Source organism: Dermacentor silvarum, chromosome 7, assembly GCF_013339745.2.
Source record: "Dermacentor silvarum isolate Dsil-2018 chromosome 7, BIME_Dsil_1.4, whole genome shotgun sequence".
NCBI lineage: Eukaryota > Metazoa > Arthropoda > Arachnida > Ixodida > Ixodidae > Dermacentor > Dermacentor silvarum.
In genome coordinates, this window is record NC_051160.1 from 177,590,666 (window position 1) to 177,616,033 (window position 25,368).

The 25,368-nt window shown below is 46.8% G+C and overlaps 1 protein-coding gene across 4 annotated transcripts in view; it reads right to left on the reverse strand.

Moving 5' to 3' along the window:
- LOC119458722 (mediator of RNA polymerase II transcription subunit 17) overlaps positions 1 to 25,368 on the reverse strand; it is a 201,956-nt gene that overhangs the window by 14,682 nt on the left and 161,906 nt on the right. For all 4 annotated transcript variants that reach the window (XM_037720581.2, XM_037720580.2, XM_049671394.1 and 1 more), the window contains exon 12: positions 11,271 to 11,419. In XM_037720581.2, the coding sequence (XP_037576509.1) occupies positions 11,271 to 11,419 (149 nt within the window). The remainder of the gene's footprint in view (positions 1 to 11,270; positions 11,420 to 25,368) is intronic.

Genomic DNA, 25,368 nt, shown 5'->3' on the forward strand with positions numbered 1-25,368 from the left:
GGGGAGGAGGTGGCGCCGCTGAGCGGTCCTTGCAAATTGCACCTCTTGCAACAAGGGAGCAGACGTGCCTTGTGGAAGTGCCTTCTCAGCGCAACACGAGCAGCGTGCCAAAGCGTAAAGTTCTTTTAATGCTGTCTCGTTAAACTCCCACGTCGCAGAAATTGTGGCGTCGCCATCGTTGTACGTTACAGAAAAATCATCCTGAACCACACAGGCCCTTCGGGTGGTGCAAAGGCATTACTGAACTAATTGAATTCCTCAAAGTAAAATGCATCAGAAAATTCGTAAAGAACGACTTATGCACAACCAAAAGATATGATTGCGTCCCATTGTAATGTGAATATACCAGAAAACATAATCCTGTTAGGCAGAAACTCAAACACAAACCTCTCTTCCGGCTGCCGTTTGAAGTCTGTCTTAGAGGGAGGGGCACGCCCTGCTCGGTTCCTGCTTGGGAAACAGTCAGGGATGTAATTAAGGAAAATTCAGCAGTGGGCTAGTTCGTACGACAGGGTACATCAGTCCTGGGACCTTCTGTTACACCATTTGTCCATTACCAATGTAGGATAAATCAAACCCCAATTGCTGTTTTCCAGTAATCTTTCTATGCCTTTTACATAAAGCATGAACAACAATGGAGACAGAGGACATCCTTGCTTCAATCCTTGGCGAATTCCCACCATGTCATTACCTTTTTCACCTTCCCATACAACTTGTACTCGGTGATAATAGGGTAGGCGGAGGCGAGCAAGTCCAGATTAGCGCGCTTCTGGGGAAACCGATTAAGGAAGTGATAGTGAAAGCCAAGCAACACAGGGGGTGATGATTTATTGCCATCCCCTTTGAAACGAGGCAGTGACAATTTGTCACCTAGGCTGCTTGAGTTACTCAAGAGAAATGCTATGTGCTTTTCTTCTAGCATTCTTGTATACATCTCTTTAATCTTCTCCATCTACCTTGTACCGCTGCCTATGCCTCTTATGGATCCGGTCGTATCGATCTCTTCCCTGCTTTTTTTCCACGAATACTCTAAACGTCTTTTGCTTATCTCAACGGCTGACCCAGTTTATACTTAAGTCTACTTTAAATCCAAGCGCTTCTGGAAGTTGCACGTTACGTACTGTTCTCGCTGTGCGAATCCCTTCGCATTCCATTGGGATGTGCTGAGTGGTCTGCGGATTTTGCTGTAGCATACACATGCCTCATCTGATTGCGAATATTTGCTCCGGTATTTTCTGGTCCTTAGGCAACCAGCTCGAGCTTCAAATAGCAAGGCACTTCCCTTCGTGTTATCTTAGATTTTCCATCTTAAATTTCTTTCTTCTTATTCTTGTAAATCTCCATTGTGCTTTTTGTTTCCATTCTCTGCATCCAATTCACGGTCTATATTTCTCTCACTTTTTTTCTGATGACTCCCTGGTTGTCTATTTACAGTTTCGATTATCCTGTACTTGGTTGCCAACTTCCTTGACCTCTTCCTCCATTCTGTGTCCACGCTTTTCATGTAGAGATACTTGCGCACTTTAGCCGCCCATGTATTTTCATCCATGTTCCCGAGTCTTTCTTCAAAACTAATTTTGCTGTGCACTTCTCCGACTTCAAAATACTTCTTAGCCAAGAATCAGCCAGCGAACACCCCGCGGAGGCCACGGTACTATATACGTTACGTAGCAGACCGCAGCTACATGCAGCTATAGTGCGTATGCGCAGCATTTAATTTGCGAACGGCAGGGCTTGCGTGTGTGCTCTCGCCCATATGCGCCAGTCTGGCCATACTACGTGGTGCCGACCGGCTTTGTCCTGCACCAGCTTGACCGATGAACAGTAGCCACATCCAACTCGCGCATTTTGCAGTACTATCAGTAGTTGAATACGAAGCAAAGTCTGCCAAGGCAGGAGCGGCCAAGAGTGAGCGGGCATCGGCAACGTGTATGCGGTCTGACCTTAAAGGACAACTGCAACGAAATTTCACTTGTGCTAAATTGCCTATAAATGCTTAGCAAATACTATCAATGTATCTTGGCAATGCTGCGGGGCTGGTAATTGTCTAATTTTATTATTAACAGCCTTTAGAAAACGCCTAAGCAGACAACGCGTGCACCTAGCGGCAAAGCGGTAGCAATGCGGAAATGGCAAACGTTGAAGAACCGTAAATGACTGCTGATCTCTCAGTTGTGCCTAGTCGGACAAGGCATGTAGCTCGCTCAACATGCGCAAGTTGATGGGTGTCTCTCTTGGCGTGCTTTCTCATTGCGGACGTGATTTGAACTGTTGCAAGAACGCCGACGGGTTGCATGGCCGTCGAGTGCTCGAACACAAGTGATGGCTGTGCAGTATGCAACGCTGAGTCTAGAGGGAGACCCGAATACATCTTTCCTGTCCCAGCTTTCAGAGTGCAAGCGCGCACTGCAGCGCAAGTGCGATGTGGACCAGCCAACATGCGCAAAGCATGTAAACTGCAGTTGACAAAGCTGCACAAGCTACATTTCAACAGCACATTCACATCCCCATGCAAGATTTGCTAGGCAAACGCTTTCTTGGGATGACTATAAGTATTATAATCTGCAATGGCACACAAAAACCAAAGGTAACTTAAGTTGTATTTAGGGGTTATATTATCGAGCGATCATTTCTGGTAGTGCATCATCTTTGAGACATTTCGTGCGTCTACATCAAACGCGTCGAAGTAGACGAATGGAAGCCCTCCTGATGCAGCGCTAGAAGCGCTGTCAGCAGGAACCGCATGCTGCATTTGTCATGAAGGAGAACTCGACGCAGCGGGCATGGTGTAAATGCAGCAGCAAGCCATGCAGGAATGCGATGCCACCAGAGCCAAATGGGCGAAAAATTATCACGGTCGGAGCCCGGCCTGTATGGCCACGAGTTAACACGCACTTAGCACCGAGCCCCCAGCCGTGTTAGAGGGTAGACCTCTCTTTCCCTACCATGCTGACCCTCAGATGCTTATCATCCTTTAGTACACATGGCAGGAGTTGTCCTGATCGGTCGACGAGTCTGGCATTTACAGCATGCCAGGCAGCGGCCAGTGAAGTCGGATGCGTCATGCCAGAGACACTAAGATCGCTGAAATTTTACCCTGCGCTTTAAGCGTGACCCATAGCAGCATGGCGATCAGCTGCTGCCACAGTGAAAGCGCGGAAGTGCACAGCGAGCAAGGGCTTTGTTGCTTCTCAAAGGCGCAAACACGCTCGCTTCCAAGGAGGTTATATGCTCGCATCAGTGAAGCCGAACTGTATTGTATAGGGCAGCATGCTGCTGTTCAGCACGCGATGCACCCTGTTCCAGTGGCTCCAGCGTGCAATAAGACATGTTCTATTCTCGTGCCAGCTACACTAGACTGTAGAGCGTCGAATTTTCGCTGACATAGCGTAAAGCTGTGCCACGTGTGGATCACACCCGCGTCAAGCAGGACTATATCCACGCCTTTAGCTTCGCCACCCTACTGTGCTCTTCTACGAGCGGAGGAAGAACGCACAGAGGCTCTGCTTGTTGAACGGAGATGATTTAGAAAACCGGCTTGACTTGGAAAATATTTCACATTAAAACACCATCACTAGCGCGTTACAGTGTTGGCACAGAAAAAGAAGCTTGCAAAGTATACTAACTCTGTGGCTAGCAGACATGCGGGACATCTTCGCTGATATACGGGAATGGTATACAAGCAAGGGACTGGAGTGCTGGTTCTCTACAGTCTCCAAAGCACGTCACTTCCGGCAGCTGGTAATGGCGGCGTCTTTTCAGTTTCGTTATGAAAACAACGCTTCTGCGAGCGTTTTGTGAAGCACCCACTTGCATTTCAAGCGTAAACATTTCCAGAGAGGCTGCTGTACTTCTAAATTATCTGAAACAGGAATTTTTATGCTGTCCAGAATTTCGTTGCAGTTGGCCTTTAAGTTTTGCATGGTTTGAGGCTAGTTGAGTGTTCAAAACTAGCTGAAACTAGCGAGGCCCAACGACTCCCGACTCCCACATCCAATGTGGCCAAAGCTTAATTCCTACTCGGGCAGCCGCAGCCGAGCTCGAGCAAACGATAGTCAGCTTCATCTGGAAGTACGTAATTATTATCCAAATTCGAAAGCAAATTTTCACTTACTTCAGCCTATTTATTAAACTTCGTTAATAAATATACACAGTAACAGTAGGAAGAAGCGCACTGATCCAAATACCCTTCTTGATTGATGTCAGTTATTGGCCAATGGAAGCCGCGTATGGGAATCTGTTATATCACGAAATAAAGCGCCCAGAAAAGAGTTTCTGTTGAAAAGAGAGCATTTCAGAGACAGATGACTTGGTGCTTTGCCTGCAAGCACCACGCGCCGTGCCCGACTGCAAAACTTGGCTGAGATATTCACAGCAACGTATACTATCCGTGGACTAAGTTTTTCCACCAAGCTCGAGGGGTGGTTCAGGACCCCTGTAATGCGTAGCAGCATTCGTTGGCTAGGTGTTACCGGGGTAATTTTCTGCTCCATTCCATTCGTTTTGCTGTTTGTGTCCCAAAAAATCCGTAGCGCCATCTAGGCTTGAATAGGTGAATTTCTGTGAATACATTAACTTCCTTACGCCCCCTACTTGTGGGCACACAAACCTGCGATGCGATATTTTGTCCAAAATTTGCCAGGTGACACTACCGCCTGAAAACTAAACCATAGGCTGTAATTACTAGAGGGAACTCTGGAGCTAGTGTTTGGGAATAATGTTTTTTTTTTAGTAAACTTTGTCTTTCTAGCTTAAAACGGCTTTGAAGGCTCATCGTTTTAAACAGGCACTGTGTCATAAATAATTAAACACCATTAAAGTTGTCCGAATGCAGGATTCGAACATGCGACGTTTAGTACAGAAGCCCGATATTAGAGCTATATTTTTTGGCTCGTGCAGATGAGTGTAGTGCCTGGCAGAGGCAATGAACGTCTAAGACTGTGCTGCACTTGGTTCACTGGGCTGTAGTTCGGCGCACGCACGAACGCTTCGCGCGTGCGCCGGCCCGCGTCGCAAGACGTCTCGCGTGGCTCGGAGCAGGACACCGGTATGGACGAACACGGATCGTTCGAACGCGCCACCGTTTGCGTGACGTACACGTGAACGACTAGGCGATGGTGTCACAGCATGGGGCGAACATATTCACTCGCTATCGGGTCGCGGTGAGTCGGACTTCCTTGATTTGACGCGCGCCCATGTGAATGCTCTATTGGTTGTAATTCGGCTAGCATGTATTAGTGTATGAAAGGTGCAATAAATGCCCTTTTGATTGTTTGCACTACTGTGTTGTAGTTCCTATGTCCCAAGAGCATGTGTGAGACCCCACAAACTGCAGCTACATATTGTTACATATTGTTACGGTACCAGAGCAAATGACCGGAACGCATATAGCGCATAGTGGGGGAATGACAATGTCCTCAGAAACACAACGGGCACCTTCTTGACGTGGCGAGTTCTCCATGAGTCCTGTCATAACCTCGTGTTGCACCGAAAGCTCCCCACTTCGACAGTCAACGGTTGCACTACACTCCTGCAAGAAATCGTTGCCTAAAATAACATTGTGCATGGATCGAGGAATAACAGCGAATTCAGTGGTAAATACTTTGCCACACAAACACACATCTGCAGTACAAACACCGACCGGGCACAACGTGTCAGCAGTAACACTACAAAAAGTGGAAATATTGTTCTAAGAAAACATCACTTTTTGTCCCAGTAGGGCTTAAATTTACGCTCATCACGGAAATTGTTGCCCCAGTATCCACAAGAGCCATTGTAGGTATATCGTCAACAAGCACGTGAACTTTGTTTTTCAGCATGAAAACTGGCGGAGGAATGTTGGTTGGCAGCGAACGAACGATATCCAGCGACCTCACCCCCATCAGCCGCACGACCTAGTTTTCCGGTGGTGGGGATAGCAGGTGACGCCGCGGCGATGGAGAATGCGGAGCACGTGGAGCAGGCAGTGGCGTTAAGCTGCTATCGGAGGCTGGTGACGGGTTCCGAAAGCTACCTTGACGAAGTCCACGATTAGCTGGCGGGCGTGGAGGCCATGACGTGGAAATGGGTCGGTGATTTGACTGGTACGTCGCTCGTGAAGGTTCTTCTCGGAAAGGTCGGCGGCGGTCGGAAAACCTGGCGATGTGGTCAGGGACACCGCAACTATAGCACACATGAGGAGGTCGAAATTCACGGTGCTGCTCAAAGCCTTCATTTCCGCCAGTGAGCATGGGGTATCTGTTATGACTGTCGTATTCTCTGTACCCTGAATAAGTGGTACGGTACCACTGCGCCGGATAAGAAGTGCGGCGCTGCTGCTCGTTGTTGAAGCGAGGCCGGTTTGTGGGTTCAGACGGAAGCACAGCTCTATAATGGTCCACGTTCGCTGCATTAATAGAAGGTTGCCACGACGCAGGTGGTAGTCCGGGCTCGTTGCCTCGAGAGTCGCCGCTACAACACCGGCTGATTTCGTGGCACCAGAGGAGCTCTTCCCGGACTATCTGTCGTATCGCCGCCAACAGATCGGATGGTGTGCTTGCGTCGACGCAGGCCAATGTCGGCACATTAGCCAAACGGCCAAATTTCGGTGCCACGCAACGCATCTTCAGTGCTTCAAGCGTACGGCACTGTTGGATTACCGTCGGCCACAGATGTCAGGTGTTCTTTGGCTATCAAGAACTGATATACATCTTCAGCTATGCTTTTAAGAAGATGACCCACCTTATCTTCATCGGACATACTAGAATCCACGAGTCTACATAGCTTGAGGACTTTTTCTATGTACATAGTACATGTCTCGCCAGAGAGTTGGGCCCTTCGGGACAGAGTATGTTCAGTTCGCTTCCTTGTCGTTGCGGATTACCCAAAGCACTTTTTCAGTTCTTGGACAAACACATCCCAGGTCATAAGCGTGTTCTCGTGGTTGTCGTACCACCTGAGAGCAGTATTCGTGAGCGAGAGTACAACATTTGACAGCTGAGCGATGGAGTCCCAGCCGTTAGGTTTGCTCACCCGTCGGTACTGCTTCAACCACTCGTCCACGTCCTCACCGCCAGTCCTGCTTGGTGGCTCTTTGTACAGTTGCACAGAGCCCGTCGGCCTCGGAGCTTCAGTTCCTCAGGACATGCCTGCTGTTGACGATTCGTGGTGGGAGTCCCGCCAGTCAACGACTGCGACAAGGTTCAGGTGGTATCGATTCCGTCGTTGGATGCTTAGATACCCAGCACCCTCCACCTAGGGTTGGTAATATCGATCAACGATTAATCGATTATTCGATTAAAAGTATCCTGCAAAACGATTAATCGTTTTCGAGAGTTTGACAGGAGTGGCGCGAAAGTTTTAAAATCGTACTGGAATGATGGAGCACGAGCAGTGACTATGCGGCTGTGGTAGAGCGACTGTTGACTGTTTTTCCCAGTCCCGAGTGATGCTGAGCTGAATGCTTCCCCTTTCTTTACCCACACCGCACATGCCACCTGAAGCCGGAGGCTGAAATTCCCTCGCAATTCAAGGCATACTCTAGCAACCCAGTCGTTGATCGCCGTGCCACTCCCAGTCCACTAAAGACGTGGCACAGCATGTGCGCCGGTTTGGAGCACGTATTTGAGATAACGATGAAGTTCATGTCGATTCCAGCAAATCTGCAGCTTCCGAGCGTCTATTCTCGCATGCTGGTTGTGTGGCCATTCAAAGAAGGTGTTGGTTTCACCCGAACATCTCAGCCAATTGACATTCCTTCTCTCTGTAGAAAAGAGCACGTGGCTTAAAATCTTAAACCATGGTTTTTGGGGTGATGGTGGTGTTGCAGGAGGCGTGGTTAGCCTGGCATACATAGCTGGGAATTGTCACGCCCGAGCCTCCAATGAGTTGAGATGAGGGGTGTGTCACCAGGCCTCGATGAGCCACGTGTCTCACGGGAAGGCAATAAGCACTCGTTGCACTCTTTCCTGATTATCGCGGGCCCTCCGGGGAAAACGACGTCTTCAAAGGTCCTGTGCGGAGGACCACTTTTTTGCAGGCTGTCGACCATCACGTTTCTTTCTGTGTCGAACTGTGGGCATAGCCAAATGAAATGTTCAATGTCGCTGATATCACCACAGAAGACATAGAGCGGGGAAGCGCAACGTCCAGTCTTAATTGAATGACCAAGCCAGGGTGTGTATGCGGAGTCGGTTCTGATACGGTAAAACAGCGTCGCTTCCTCGCGAGTAAGTCCATGGATCACAAAAGTTTGGTGCGGAGTCTTGTGGATCGCCTTAAAGTGATTACGGATTGCCTCCTTAGAGTCCTGAGAAATGCTTGGCGCTCTCACTTTCGGGCTACATGTCAGCGCTAGGCGTGCAAGAGTGTCAGCTTTTTTGTTTCCTTCAATTACTACGTGGGGTGGGATCCAAAGGAATTTTACGTTAAATTCCCTGCTCATTAGATCTTTGATCAGTACTAGAGATTACCTTGTAAGCTTCTCTATAATCGTTGTAATGATGACTTTGAGTCCGTCAGCACCACAATATCTCATGCAAGACCGCGGTAATTGCGGCGCTTTGTACTGTTGTAGACGAAATTACGCGATCCAGGCGGCCAGACCATGATACATCAAGGGAGGGTATGCAGAGTGCCGCTGCGCAGCTATATGTTTGTGCACACACCGACGCATCTGTGCACGCTTGTAGGTGGCTTTGATACACTGTGCTCAAGTGGTCCAGTACGAGGAACTTAGCTTCGGCAGTTGGAATGGCGCGTTAACGCCGGTAGCCGAGGTACATTGAGGCTGCAGGTAACGTCCGAAAAAGACCATGGCGGGTCGAGACGACTCCGTTTAGGCCATTTCAATCCTGAAAATCGGAAGGTGTTCAGCGCCGCGTGGAAACGGTTCTTGCTCCGCCGGAGAAGCCACGGGAGAAGCGCCGTGCCTTCGGGGGACTCCCTGAGCCTTAATAGCTGCATTAACAAGGCCTGAGATGCCAAGAGGCAGAGTGGAAGAGATTCTGCTTCATTATAACCTTCCTGTTTGAAGCTTGCCGAGGAACTCCCATCGCTAAGCGAAGTCCCTTTCTATATACTGCCTCCAAGCACTCGAATTGACTTGGTGATGGTTATATATGAGCGGCAATTCATAGAGGATGCGGCTTGTTGTCAGTGCAGCATTCAGTGCAAGCATGGACATTGGATTGTTTCCCCAACGTACACCTGCCAAGCGACGAAGTGCGTTGTCCATTTGCACTGATGCAGCCACAAAACTTTCAACCACGCATCGCTACAGTATCTTGCTGTCTATGGTGACGCCCAGGGAAAAAACACTACTTGCACGACAAATTGCATGGCCTCTGATATCCAGCGTCAGACGTGTTCACTTCCACCCTCACTCCAGTAATACATTTCCCCTGTGCATATTGCAACTCCTTGCATACTATAGTTGGATTTCACCTTTTACTTCTGCAATTTTTCTTATTTCTTGTTTAACTGTATTGAACAGGAATTGACTAGTGCTATTTATCTTGTTTAATGCTGCTTTAAGTGCCATTTAATAATATATAATGTTTATATATTCAAAGGCCACTAGTGCCACCTCTATTTAGTTTTTAACAAATTAAACATTAAACTTTATACACTTGTATGTCTAACTTGGTTCCACCTCTCAAACATTAAATTAGAGTTCTAGAAAAGTATATAACTGTGTTTCAACCTTTTTAACGTGCCTAGCAAAAATTTAGATTAATCGATGAAAAACCCTGCATCGAAAGCGATTAATCGATTAAAGCTAAAATGATGAACAATTAATCTTTAATTGAATAAAAAAATTTATCGACCATCCCTACCTCCACCACTCAGTTACGGGATGTGTAGAAGGTGTTTATTTCAGGGAGCCGCAGGGCAAGTGGGTGCCAATACTGCACGTCATCTTTCTCTTCCTTGATGCTCGCCTAATGTTGTTGCTGCGGATGCTGCTGCTCCACTACCTTTTACGCAGTGTAACAATATGTTGCAAATACTGCGTGCACCATCCGCGAGTAAGATAATTTTGTCATATTGGAGGATTAGGTCACCTTCCGCTGCCACCGTCCGTGTAACGGTCAGGCCAGTATTTCGCTAGTACCCTCTAACTTCGTTGCCAGTCCCTGCAGCTATGCTGCCGCAGCGAACCTTCACTATCGCCACCACATCAGCACTGAGCATGTGCCATGAACGCACAGGGTATGTGCTGCTCTTCAAAGAACCTCTCGCAACTTGGATCACTGAGTATGTGCAACTGAGTGCGTGGCAAGCGAGGGAACAATTCTCACCGTTTGCAGACATCGGTGTGCCACACTTCTCGTCTCGGAGGCCATGCACGGCGGTGCCACTAGACGGCGCAGCGTGTCCAGAAAGAAGCGCAAGAGGGGAGCCCGGTTGTCGCATGATGCGTTTCTCAGCGTTCACACGCACCAGCATGCCATGCATTTCAGAGGCCACGCGCAGGCTTCGTGGCAGCGGCACTAGATGGTGCCGAGCATTCTTAGGTAGGCATGAAAGAGGAATCCTGCTGCCGTACACCACCTCAAACCTAACTCGTTTCGACGGGGGATATACGTTGTGTTGCAATATTGATTCAATGCTAAATGCATTACCCTCGATAGTGATCGTGAGATGGGCTCCGCCGATGTTTTTCACATTAAAAATTTCACCGACGCTTAGGATACTCCCCAATGCATATTTCTGAGTGCAGCTGTTTAGTTTTGAATTCGCGATATATTGTGGCAAAGAATTTGATCCTCAACAACGGGGTGCGCTTGGCGGCAGCGCTGAGCCTCTCTGCAGGCAGCCCGTTTAGCAGCAGCTGTGGACGAGACATTTCCACCGGTTGTGTTGCTCATTGTTCCGAAAGAAAGCGTGAACGCGTGGCTTGCGCATTCTCTAGCGGCAGCGCGGCGCAGTAGCGCAAGCCCAGTGAGTCCGAAGCCCGCGCCAGCACTTTGTTTACGCGCCGGCCTGGTGGCCACTCTGCTTTCCTTCTCACTCTTTGGCCTCCTCCGCTTTCTGGCCCCATGGTTCTGCGGTACCCTCCTCGCTGCTTTCCTCCTCACGCCTCTTCGCTCTCGCTGTTTTTTTCATTGCCAGCTTTGCTCCGTGTTCGCTTTCATATTTCGCTAGGCTCATTTGCTCGGTTATGCCGGGAAGGCAGACGCTTGCAGTAGGAACGTTGCCAAAGAGCTGTGCTCGAAAAGAAAGCTGATATTCACGCAAGCATACAGAAATATGAAACGAAATCTTGTAGCATCCAATTCGTTACTCACTTGTCTCCGGTAGGTGATGCCATGAGGATAGAGCTGGCATTTCCCAATGCCTCCAAGGGGCCCACACCCACGTTATTGCATGTGGAGAGCACTTTCCAACCCACAAACTTGGCGAGGGTCTGCACGGAGCTCACCTGGTGCTGAGCCACCTGGACACAGTTCAAGCCACAACACATGCAATAAAAATGAATTGCTACAAATATGATATGTCCAGTTCATCATGCTCACAACTTGCACCCACTTCAGCAATTACACATGACAGCCCATTTATGACAGGTGCCCATCTTGATGCATTTCACTCCACCATCTTTTATTTAATCAAATTGACACGTACACTTATTTATGTTTCTCAGGTGACCGCTTTTCACCGGCTAACAAATGTTAAACGTTTAGCACAGGACACGCCTGCATGTATCGAAAGTTTCTCGAATGTTATCGATGGCTCTATGCGTTGTCTGTTGTCCTTGAACCATGTGCAATTTGATTATATGCACGACAGGAATTGTGTAGTACTTCTGGAAGACACGTGGGCACCAGTGATTACACTAGAACCTTGGAAGCTTGACCTGCAGATTAGATGATCGAAGATCGCCAACTGTGTTAGCCGCTATCCTTGAGCTTTGAATGTCACTTGCTTTAAGGAGCACAAGTTCACCCAATAAAGAGTTAGTTTCATCATTCACAGTTTTGATACTGTGTCCTTGACCATCACTACAACGTGACAATATACCCATAGTCGCCCAAAGCTCATTATAGTAGAAGATTAAAGGGAAAATGAGACATCCACCCAAATGTAGCAATTGCTACAAAGGAAACCCATACGGGTTCCTCGAAAGAAAGCCTCGCAGTTGAAGAAAAATTCGTCCTGGTCCGGGACTCGAACCCGGGACCACCGCCTATCCGGGGCAGCCGCTCTACCATCTGGGTGGATGTCTCATTTTCCCTTTAATTACTTATCTCCACCTAGCGGATTTCTGCTGAACTATACATCATATAGTAGAAGAGTAAGCGGACCTTGAAACTATTTTGATGATTGTTTACAAACGTACTGAGTTGGTAGGGTAGGTCTTTCTGATCACTGAGAGACAGATTTAAGTGCTCTGCATAAAGCGTGTGATTTATTACAGTCGAATCCCCCTACAACGAACACCACTCAACGAAATTTCTGCCACAACGAAGATTTTCCGATTCCCTTCAGCTGTCCATAGAAAGTAATACATAAAAGTCTCTTCCTAAAGAAGTTGTTTCATTTGGTATTTCTGCTTCAACTAACTTTTCAAGAACGAAACTGGACATAACTGAAATTGGAACTACCGAGTAGTCAAATTAGAAGGCCCTTCCAAAACTGTGACGATCGTACGTCCGCTTGAACGAGGTTTTGGGAATGAAATTAAATTCAAAGTACTGATTTGAGCCACTGCATTCCATAGCCACGTGTGGTCATCACGCGCCTGCACGAGACTGCATGGGATCACCACAATCGCCACAATTTTCTCCGTTGTGCGTGTCTGGTCAAAATGGCTACACCAATGAAGAAGCATAAATTTCTCTCCCGAACAGTAGAAGACACATATGATCGCCGAGACAGAAAGCGTAAGGAAAAAATTTCGCAGTTTCACCCAGAAGACGAAGCATCGATTGCGATAGCAGATTAGTAGACAGCTATACAAACTAAGAATAGTAGTGTTATGGGCCATAGAAACTTGTAAACATTTGCTTACCAGCTAAATTACCAAGCACGGTGTCACGCACGCACAGGTAAACATGAACACATCTTGCTCGATGACCGCGGAAACTCGGTGTTAATACACTGGAGTGAGGAGTCACGGCAGCAGCAGTGAGCGAATTGACCTCCGTGCCATCTCTCGCTTAAATGCGAACTAAACGTCAAAATGCACAGCCCACACGACTCTACCGGCACTAGTTGCACTTTGCCCACATCACAGATCGCTTTGAAGATGAGGCCTGTGCATGCGCGCACTTTGTGCACATCGCAGTTTGCTTTCAAGATACGGTGGCCGCACCGCAGCCGTTGTTTTCAACATGATGCCAATGTCTCGTTGTTTGTGGAAAATGACAACCTGCAAGACACACTGACTCCGGTGACTGCTTTGAAAGTAATGGATCCTTTTGACCTCATCTTAAAAGTTATGAGAGCCCACGACAATGACATTGCGATGGCTCTTTTAATGAACTGTGAGGCTCGCATAATGCTTTTGCTTACCATAAAGCGTAAAAAATCCAGGCTGACCGACTTCGGGATATAAAACTTTCGGTAAGCGCAAGCTTTCCAAACTTGCTGACTTTGCCATAAATGCAGTGAAATTGTGATAATTCAAGCCGCTTCATTGAGACGATGCATGTGCCGCAAAATGAGTACAGTTAAACCTGGATATAATGAAATTGACAAATTCCCAAAAAACTTCGTTATAAACAGGATTTGGTTATATGCAGGTTCAGCACGAAAATTCAAAAAAGAAACGCCTACCGTATTTACTCGATTCTAACGTGCCCTCGATTGTAACGTGCACCCGTTTTCCGTTTTCGTCGAAGCACTCATCCTTGGAATGTCACACCAGGTACTGGATGCGTGGACGCGTGCCGTTTCGCACAAGCGCGAGGCATCGAAAACCAAGAGTGAGCATCACGATGACGTAGCATCGTATAGTGTTACAACAGAACCCCACTGTAACGTTCCCGGGTGCTGCGTTTTCCCAGCTGTTACGTCGTTTTCGGCCGGTCCCGGCACAGCTCCTATAGAACCCAATGCATTGGTAACCCCGCTGTTGCGTCGCAACTGTGGGACCGTTCCCGCATCGTACGTTGCGAACTTCCACCCCGCGCCGGCCCGAGTGGCCATTTTGACTTTTCATGTCGCTTGGCTTGGTGGCTTGACGATGGTACAGTGTACTGTAACGATGGCATTGGCCGCCCAAAGTGCCGGGGGCGACAACTATGACGTATTTTCTGTTTCTGCCAGCAAAAGTATGGCCCTTGAGATCCGTATTTGCTATCTAAAGATGGTGTCTATGACGCGTTGTGGCCCTAATATTGGTTTCGGCTCATCGATGTTCTGTATAAAGTCCAAGGGCGATAACACAGTCGCCGCGCACCGTATGCTGTATGTGCGAGTGACGTGCGAGGGGAGCCGACGACCGATCGATGACTGGTCGATCGAAAGTGCTCCGCACTGGATCGTACCGGAAGTATGCGCACAGGCGTCACAAAAATCGCCATCCCCCAGCGATCGGAAGTGACCTATGCTTCTTATCCTATTTCCGCCCGAATCCGCGCCTCGGCAGCGGAGCAAGTGAGAGCGATCCGGCGCGGAGCGAGTTCATCCGAAATGACCAGTGGAAAGCGCGAACCCGCTCCAGCTCGACCAGTGAAATTTGGATTCGCAGCCGTGGAGCAAAAAATCCTGCTCCAGATCGACCAGTGAAAAATGCCATAAATCTCGCGCGCGCACGAAAGAAAAGCAGGGAGGAAGCGCGCCTTCTTCCGTTGCACTCGAGGCGCGAGGGAGGGGGGGGGGGGGTAGCCGGCGGTGTTGTACTGTCACGGCCGCTGGATTAAAAAATAATAATAATAAAATAAAAGCGGCCGTGGTACTGTACTCTGGCATCAAATGCGTACTGCGCGGCTGCGTGCGGTCGCGCGGGCCGTATCTTGAAAGCGATCTGCGTTGGGGCAGAGTCTAGGCAGTGTAGGTGCGCTGGCGGCTCGTAGCTTTGTGCGTGCTGTGTGTTCTCGGCGCTCAGTTTGCGTTGAAGCGAGAGACAACAGCACGAAGGTCACTTCGCTCGCTTCTGCAGCGGCGCTTCCACACGCCGCCAGCGTTTGACAGTGCGTGTGCGCGCTCACCGAGTGTGATGTGTCACAGCGTCTGCCAGCACGTCGGCAACATCAACTGGAAAAGGAGAGTACCGGCTTGACGGGCTAGGCCAGCTGCAGCAAGCAGCAGGATCAGGTTTGAATGAAGGGAGGGGGAAAGGTCACGCCCGCGGCGGCAAGAACGCCGGGCCGAGGGATGCAGGCCCGCCTCGCACACGTGTGCTCGCTTCGCATTCCGTCGCGGCAGAGGAGGTGCTTCCGGATGCTGCTCGCGCAAAAATGACAAAATTTGGGGCGAAATCTCTAGGTTGTCGGCGTGGAAATTCGTTATATCGAGGGGTCTCCCGCTGCCACTTCATTACGTAGAGGTCTCAAATACATGTGCTTCTATGGAGCAACGGCGGGGAATAGAAAAACTTCGTTATATCCAGGAATTCATTATATGGAGGTTCGTTATAAGCAGGTTTAACTGTATTTCGCGATCGGCCGGGCACGCGCGCTAGGTTAGGTGCCGGCCGCAATGTACGAAAAATGCTGTAACAGCAGCGCGAAATGCATTCTTTCGTGAAGTTGAGAATTTATTGACCACCTTTGGTAGGTCTTGTTAAATATTAGAGAGAGAGGACGATGACGGGGACTGGCACACTGAGCGCAAGCGGCTCGCTCGGAACCTGACGCGGCTGGAATGATTCGAACGAGATACGTCAAGTAACAGATCCATACCAGTGGCATCACTGTCCGGGAACACAAAACCCGGTTCATCTGCTGATGCGTGGGCTTTCGCTTACAAACCTTCGAAATAGCCAGCTGTGGTGGAAAGGACCTAACTGGCTTCTATGTGTGGGAATTAGTTGGCCAACGAAATCTGACGTTCAAGATTCTAAACCAGAAGACGAACAAGTTGCTTCCGAGTTACAAACAAACGTTCCTGTACTGGTGAGCGTGATAAGAGAACCACTTTTCAGTGCCGAAAGATTTAGTTCTTGGTTACGAATGGCACGAGTGACAGCATGGGTAAAACGCTTCGTGCGCAACTGTCGATCGCCAACGTCGCATACAGAAGGACCACTTACAGCTACTGAAGTTCAAGAAGCTGAGAACATCTGGTTCAAGCAAATGCAGACAGATACCTATGCCAAAGAGAGAGCCCAACTTGAAGTGGGACAAGACGTCGACAAGATGTCTATAAGAAACCTGCATCCCTTTATCGACGAAAAGGGCGTCATGAGGATTGGAACGCACCTTCAGAACGCCGATGTCACATACAATGAAAAGACGCCTGCGTTGCTGCCGTGCAACCACCCGGTCACGCGACTCGTCATTTTGCAAGCGCACTGAACTGTGCTCCATGGCGGTGGCGGTGACGCCTTAAATGAACTTCGCACATGGTTCTGGGTGCGCAGAGTGCGACAAGCAGTGAAGAGAGTGCTTCGAAAATGTGTGATTTGTGCTCGGTTCGGACTCAAGGCTGCGAGTGCACCGGCAACCCCTCTTCAAATTGATCGTGTGGGCAATTCACGCCCTTTTGAAGTTATGGGAGTTGACTTTGTAGGGCCAGTTTGCCAGTTTTTGTGAAAGACTGCAGTGGCGTTAAAGTGTATATAGTGCTCTTGTGCAGCAGTTAGAGCAGCAGTCGTCTGCAGCAGTTAGAGCAATTCACCTTGAGCATGTGGTTGGACTCACTACAAACGCTTTCCTCATGGCCTTCAAAAGATATTGTGCAAGACGTGGAACAGCGTGAATAGTATACTCGGACAACGCTACTACATTTAAGAAAGCTGCACGTGAGCTAGTTTCCATGTGCAGTGGTGATCCAGCCAGTTTAAGAATTGGAGCAATTTTTGGAGCAGGAAAAAAGCTGTTTTGTAGCAATTTAGGAGCAGCCACATTAGCATATTGTAGAAGTTCTGTAGGACAAAATTTTGCGTTTTGGGTCAGTTGGAGCAGGAGAAAAGCAAGTGCATGGCATTTGGTGCAGCTTATTACTACTACACAAGTGTTAAGTACTTCTTTAGAGCAAATAGACACAAGCAAGACAGACTGACACAGCCATTTAGCTCGCGTGCCCAGAGCAGAAAATGTTGCAAACAGACTTTATCTGCCTATGTAAGTAGCACTGTAGACTTCTCAGAATAGTTTTATGAAATTAGACATAATACAAAAGCGACTAGAAAGGCAGAAAAACAATTTTGCGCAACAACAATGCCTAGCCACGAGCCCGAGGAGTCGACGCTCAATGTGCTTAGTTGCGCAGTCCCAAGTGCCTATACGCGAAATGCCTAGCTGCGGGCTCGAGGAGTCGACGCTTGATGTGCTTAATCGCGCAGTCCCAAGTATCGATGCGCGAAATGCCTAGCCACGGGCCCGAGGAATCGACGCTCGATGTGCTCAGTCGCGCAATCCCGTAAGTCATTTGGGATTCGCTGTTTTGCTTCAATTTCTTCTGCCGGCGGCATGTAACTGTGTAACCATTTATAACGATGCACTAGAGTTTGGCCTTCTTGGGTCAGTTTCAGGCGCTCAATTTGATTTGCCTTGTGGGCTTCCTGTAGTTCTTCCCACATATTATGGAGCCCTAGTTTATTTAGGCGGACCGTTGAAGCTTTATCAGAAACTCCAATGGCGATCTTGGTTTCTTTTCTGATGATAGTTTAGTTTCACGTCTCAGCCTTTTTTAGGTCGAGATAGGGTGCACCAAACGTTATTCGACTGGTTACGAACGCCTGCATGATTCGAAGCATGTCTTGTTCTTTGAGGCCATGCCACCTGTTGGCAAACCGTCGATTGCGGTGCCTCACTTGCCTAAGTGAGGCCTGCAGTTTGGGAACCGGTCTTTACGACTGACGAGGCCAAGAACACATAGCAACTCCACTTTCAGTATGTCTACCTTACTTAGTGTGATACTGGGGTGGGGTTGCACGTGCGCTGTTGGTCTGCCTCGTGTTCTTGCTTTGAGAACCAGCAACTCAGACTTTTCGGGAGCACACTACAAGCTGCACGCTCTGAGCTAGCTTTCAGTTCAATCGACTGCTGCTTGCAGTAAGTCTTGCTGCTTGCCAGTCGAATCGACCAGAGGGTGATGTCATCTACGTATATGGCATGGTCTAAGCCATTTATATCGCGGAGCTCTCTGGGTAGCCACATCATGGCCATATTGAAAAGCAGGGGCGAGACGGCTGAGCCTTGCGCTCATTTGGTGCCCCAAATTTCTCTGTGCGGAAATTGCCCACTCCTCTGGTTGCTGTTCTGTTTGTCAGAAAATTCTTCACATAGTGAAAAGCTCTTTTGCGCAGTCAGTGCGTTGCAGATTTTGAAGGATGACTTCATGTCACACGCTGTCAAAAGCCTCCTTAGCACTGAGCGCCAAGATAGAATACTTGTTGTGTTTGTTGAAGTAGTCTATTAGATCTTCCTTCAGGTGAAGGAATACGTCTTGGGTGGACAGATGTTGTTGAAAGCCGAACATGGTGTCCAGAATATATGCATTGTCTTCTAGGTACGAGGTGAGAAAGACGGGGCGGAGATTCTCTATTGCCAGCGGCTTGCTTGGTTTGGGAATCATCGTGATTTCTGCATGTTTCGACGCCGCTGGGATCTCACCCTTGTCCCAGCATTCATTCATGAAAACAAGCAAGTTTTCATTGCTCTGTTGTCAAGGTTGCACAGGATCTTGTTGGCAATTCGATCCTTTCCTGAGGAGGTGCTTCTGTTTAACTTTGCCAGGGTTGCCACATTAACAATTTACCTATTTTCCAATACACAAATTTCCCTTGATGGACTGAACAGTACACAGTGGAACGCCGATTATACGACTTTAAGGGGACCATAATAGAAAAACTAAAAATATAGGCAGTGACACTCAGTCTTCCTAAAAGAACTGGCATAGACCGCCTGAATAAGCCCGCGGCCCCAACCTGCACTGCTCCAAGGAAGGTAAATTTAATTATTAAAAAATTGCCCAATTTATTTGATTGTAATGAGAATATTTTTCATAATTTTCGTTGCTTCAACTCAACCGTTGCGTTTTATTTGAATAACGGCAAAATTGACGCATGATAAAACAAATATTCTAAATCCCGCGATTTTTAGCATTACGCTGGCAACCTGTAATTTTACGTCTCAATCCAATCCATAGACAAGTGGACTGAAGTCAGAACTTGTTTTTGGTTGGAATCGACGCTGTTTTTGCTGTTCTTGTGACTGGTTACGATGCTGCTATGCCCTACAGTTTTTTGCAGTTCAACTACGGAGCTGAACTACAAAAAAATGTTCAGAAAAAAATGCGGCTTATACACTGGAAAGTATGGCAATATAAATTATAAATAGTAAAGGGCCTAGAACTGAACCTTGTGGGGCACCTGAGAGCACAGGTGTTGCAGGAGACTCAAAACCATTAGCGGACACAAGCTGAGTACACCAGGATCAATCTTAGACCGAATGCGCTGCTTCGCAGTTCAACTGGTTAACGCCCGCTTTGAGAGACGAGCAATTTTGATGGCCGAGGAGCTGTGAAAGTACGCCGTGCCCCGGTGTCTTGATGTCAACGAGTCGGCGATTTGTGGATCGTGGGACCAGCGGCAGGCCTGCTTTAAATGAGAGGCCAGTAGGAAAGGCTCTGTAGAACTTGAAGTGGCGCGGTACTCACCCCAAATGAAATGGTTGTGCGGTCTTTTCAGAAGTACTTGAATCTCAAACAAGCTCGGCGGCACGGAAGATGACTTGATTTCCGGGTGATCACTTTTGGAGATAGTTTCGCTTTCCTGAGACTTGGCTTGTCCTGGCACCGAACCCCTCGGAAGTATACTGCCGGCAGCTCTCTTGGTGCTGATAGCGAGCTTAGGAAGGCACCAGAAACACTTGTCGGGGACGCTTTCTGTGTCAAGTCACGTGAAATTTCACGGAAGTGGAACTATCTACGAAAGTGATCGCCCGATAATACAACCCAAAGAAAGCTCCGTCTCCTTTCCTCTTCAGACGACAATGATAGTGAACAGAACTAGTTTCCGAATTTTGATTCCTTGAATAAAGGTACCATTTCTTTTTCCATTCATCTCGCGTTTCATTCACAGTTTTATTTTACTTTTGTTTTGCGTGACTGGAAAGTCGCCCCTCGCATGACATTCGGGTAAATATGGTAATTCGCACCCGTTATTAGCCGGCTGCAATGTGCTCATGTGCCAGCCTGCGTGTTCTTAGGGCTTTCTTTTTTTTGGATGGTAACAGGGAATTGTACGAGGCGGGGTCGGCATAAAATTGAGTCGTATAATCGAGGTCTTTAATACATTATTTTCATGGGGGTTTTGCCAGCACCAAACCAATTCGTCGTAAAATTTGGGTCGTCGCATGAACGGGGACGTATAATCGAGGTTCCCTTTGATGTGCTCCAGGAATTCAGTTGATTATTAACAAACAAAAGATTTGTCGTCGCATGGTAGTGATGGCATTAATGCGAAGTTTCTTATAAACACCAAGTACTACTCTTTTATTATATCAAAGTGCGTATTCTCACAATTACTCCTTTACAGCTTGCTTCCTGAAGACTGGCTGATAGGCAAAGTGACTCCTGTTCATAAGTTCACCTCATCTTCTGATCCAAATCATTATCACCTCGTATCTCTCATGTCTATACCATGTGAAATCATGAAGAATATCATATATTTTCTCCTGGTCACCCCCTTCTCTAGATACCAATTTTTTCACACCCGCACAGCATTGTTTCCGCTGGTTCTTTTAGTGTGAAACTCAAGTTATTATTAGCCCTCTCTACCAATCTTGACATCTCTCTTGATTCCGTATCATTAACTGATTGCATCTTTCCTGTTTCTGCCACACCTTTGGTAAAGTGACTCACTCTCTTCTACATTAAAAATTAGGCGTCCTTAAGATTAATCCTGGTGCACTCAGCTTGTGTCCGCTAATGGTTTTGAGTCTCCTGCAACACCTGTGCTCTCAGGTGCCCCACAAGGTTCAGTTCTAGGCCCTTTACTATTTATAATTTATATTACCGTACTTTCCAGTGTATAAGCCGCATTTTTTTCTGATTTTTTTGACGGTGCGTTTTTAATTATAGACTTATGTACATTTTTTTCTGGAAAAACTGCTGTCAAAATCGGATTGGATGCCATGGCACGCGAAGCGTGCTCGGTTGACCTCCTCTGGCAGTTGCTATGGGTTGTGTGCGCGCTATGGAGGTACCGGGCTCTTCTCGTCATTGAGTTGCCGAGCACCGTGCGAGAAGGACGGAGCAGCAACGTAAGTCGCGGTAGGCCGACCACGAGTAGACCATCCTTGTTGAGTATTTGGCTCACCGTCACGCGCTTTGACTAGCACATACAGCATACGGAACACCGCGGCAACCACGACGGCAGAAATGCGCCTGGAGTGTCCATATCATTGCTGTCCCAATTATATAGGAATGGCACCCATACTCTTGCGCGTGACCAGCATTCACGAAGTGAAACATCACTGCAATTTTTTTCAATCGGTCACCGAATGAGCAGGTGCGTCTTATACACCGGTGTGACTTAAATATATTTAAAAAAAAACTTTTTCAGTCTTAAGGGGGTTGCAACTTATACAATGGTGCGACTGACCTTCCCACAAATTATTTCTTCCATAGTAGGTCTTTATTGGGATGATTGTGTCATTTACTGCAAAATAACAACCCATAATGACATTGTTTACCTTCAGACTGATCTTAATAACATTTTTAACTAGTGTTAAACATGTAATTAAACGAGTCCATGTGTAAATCAATGCGCATCTCCCGTGATGCACCAAGAACCGTACACTACTTACTGGGCAACATGGTTTTTGATAGAGTATCATCACATAAATATCTAGGAATACACATAACCTCTGATTTAAAGCGGAAGTTACACGTACAATCAGTCATCGCAAAAGCTAATCACAGTCTTGGCTATATTCAAAGAAATATTTACCTTGCTCCTGTGGCATTAAAAGAACTATTTTACACAAGCAATATCCGGCCACATTTGGAATATGCCTCATCTGTATGGGCGCCTAGTAATATGAGTCTTGTCAATCAGCTTGAAGCTGTATACGATCACTCAGTTAAATTTATTCATCATACAACTGTACAGCAAATTTAATGAGCATGAAGTCCTCTCTTACCTTCCTGTTGCTAATTAACCACAGCAAGAAATCAGGTCTCACTCTGATCCATACAGTATATGACCACAACTGAAACCTTCGCTCTTTTATTGTAGCTCCACCGTAATTCATATCACGTCGCTTTGTACAGTACACAAGGACGGAAATGAAGATGACAGGAAACGCGCGGACTCGCAACTGAGAAGTTTATTGAAATGAACACATATTTAATACAAGATCATGTCGCGTGCACTCCAAGAATGTTATGCAAGAACAAGCGTGGTGCTGTAATGAGGAGCATGCTCATAAGGCCCAGATGTCAACATTAGGCGCACAACATTATGCGTGCAACATTAAGCAAACTACAGTATGCGCGCAACATCATTATGTGGGATGTATGAGCATGTTTCCAATTGCAGCACCACGATGGTTCTTGTGTAACATTCTTGGAGTCCACGCGATGTGATCACGTATAAAATTTGTGTTCATTTCAATAAATTTCTCAGTTGCGAGTCAGCGCCCGTCATGTCTCTGTTTCCGTCCTTGAGTTTTGCGCTGCACATAAGATGAAGCTTAACCAACGTGCCGAAATGTCAGCTCTCTTAAACTTGATCATGCTTTTTGTTTCTCACTGCAAAATTGCAACTTTTCTTTTAAATTCTAAAACTTGCAAACAGTGGAACCAGTTGCCACATAGTATTGCGAGTATCACAGATAAATGCCATTTTTAACACTAACCTCATTGCATCTGATTAACTTAAGGTAACCTTACACTTGTATTATTGCTAGAATTATTAGTGTTACACTTCTATTACTATTATGTTTATATTATTGTGTTATTGCAGTAATATCACAAATAACGTTGCAGCACATTTGTATTATAATTGTTTTTCTGTATCTTGCACTGCAATTTTATACTAAAACTGCTTTGTGCCGTATTTATATTTATGGACATTTGTGTATGTTTGTGGCTGACATGCCCGCCTCCTCTATAATGCTGAAAGGCCCTGAAGGTAAAAATAAATTAAATAAATTGCAAAAAAAATGTAATGAAAATTTGAGTCCAGTTAATTCAATTTTTTGGTAAATTAGATCCCGACCGAAAGTCTCGACTGGCGCTCATGCTTTCTTACGGCCCCAAAGTTCCGTTATTTCGAGCCTAAAATTGGCCTTTACCGGGTAACCTGAACTCAACCATTCAGTGTGCACTTGACCCCAGTGGTGTTGACCCCAATACCACCATCTTTAGTGACAGCGTCTGTCTCACTGGGGCTCAGGGGACAGTGAATGTGTCAAACATGTCACCTCCCACCGAAAACGGCTATTTTCAGCCTGCCCTAGAAGATTTTTCAAGCAATAACAGTAGCTCAAAATGTGTGATTACGATATTTACCTGATTCTAATACGCACATATTTTTTTTCAGGAGAACTGGGCGAAAATTGCCTGCGCGGTGCAGTTGGATACGAAACCAATATCGCCTTCAAGGCGTTCGTATGCTTTACCACATAACAGATATGTACTGCGGCAAAGCTGACTTGAGGAAGCCGGCCACCATTATGCAATACATATTAGGCCCTTGCCTACGATTCTTGCCCAAAAATCTGGGGCACATTATATTTCTATTTTGTTTGGGAGGCTTAGTGCCATTTCTGTGTTAGTTTTCTACTTTGGACACATAAAGAAAAGGGCGCGCGTTTGATTAAAGGGCGTGCCAGAATCGGGCAAATACTGCCAAATAAATCAGCAGTTTATTTTCGCAATTTATTTTTTAGTTTTTTTTACGTCGTGTTATTCAACCCACCGAATAATTCGATCAATTTCGTTGGTAACATCAGGGTCAAATTAACGGTGAAAATTGCCTGCGCGGTTCAATTGGATACGAAACCAATGTCGCCAATATTTTCTTCAAAGCTTGTGAAAAGTGAGAGGTGGTACTTATACAACGGTCCAGAAAGTATGTCATTCAACCCAAGGGGACTTATACTGATCTGACAAATGCAAGTCCACTTGTTGAAACCACACTGGCTCCCCACGTCCCTTGTTCGACGATTGTTTAGATTCACTAGCTTGTTCAATATGTTCTTTGAAGCCGAGGTTTTGACAAAAACTTGCCCGCTTAGGATTTATCATAGTCAACGGTTAAAATTAACGGGGTCCACAAACACAAAAAGACAAGATGTTTCAACTCAAATATGGGAGCTTTGTACAAGATTGCAATTGAAGCTTCATGAAACTACTATACGTTGTTTGTATAGTTAAGGCTGGTTTTATTGAAATGTTGTACTTCTTCCTATGGCTTAAGTTGTAGCCTACGCCTGTCACGTTTCAATTTCTGTACTGCCTGCTACCATATGGTTCTTCAAGCTAACAATCTTCATAGTGGCGTTTACAGCATTCAAGAGTGAAATAAGTACATCAAAGCAGCTTGACCTTACATAAACGAGGAATACTGTTAAGCTTTACTTAACAGGGCTAATTCGTGATCTATGATGTTCGTGAAGCAGCAAAAGACATTTGCACAAACATGAATGATGAAGATATACAAAGGCGCTGAGTATGTCCACATCATTAACGTTTGTGTGAACGTCCTTTTTTTTTTTCCAAGTACGCTGCTTCATCAAAAACTGTGAAGCTGTACTAGCAAATTCTGGCATAGCAGAGCAGCCACTGTGTGACGTGGCTTGCTAGGCCAGAAACTGATGCACAAACGAAGGTGATACCAACCTGATGTCCCCGCACCAGCTTGGCAGGATGTTATGGATATCGACAGTTTTTTGTCACATGGATTTGACTGCTCATTGTCAAAGGAAGAGTTATAAAGATACGAACAACTCAACCCAGTATGTCCAAATAAATTTTCCAGTGGTAAAGTTGCTCAAAAACAAGAGAAGTACTTAAAAAGTTGCAGTTTCGAGCGAAAGGCGAACCATCAATGGTGATAGCAAATTTACTAGTAGAGTATACGGAGTAAGGATAGAAGTTTTATGGGCTGCATAAACTTGGACACATTCGCTTACTAACTGAATTAACAAGCACGGTGTCAGCGCGCTCAAGCAAACATGAATAGCTCACACTCGATGACCGCAGACAAGCACTATCAAAACGCTGGCGTGAGCAAGCACGGCAGAAGCGGTGACCAAAGGTTCGCGT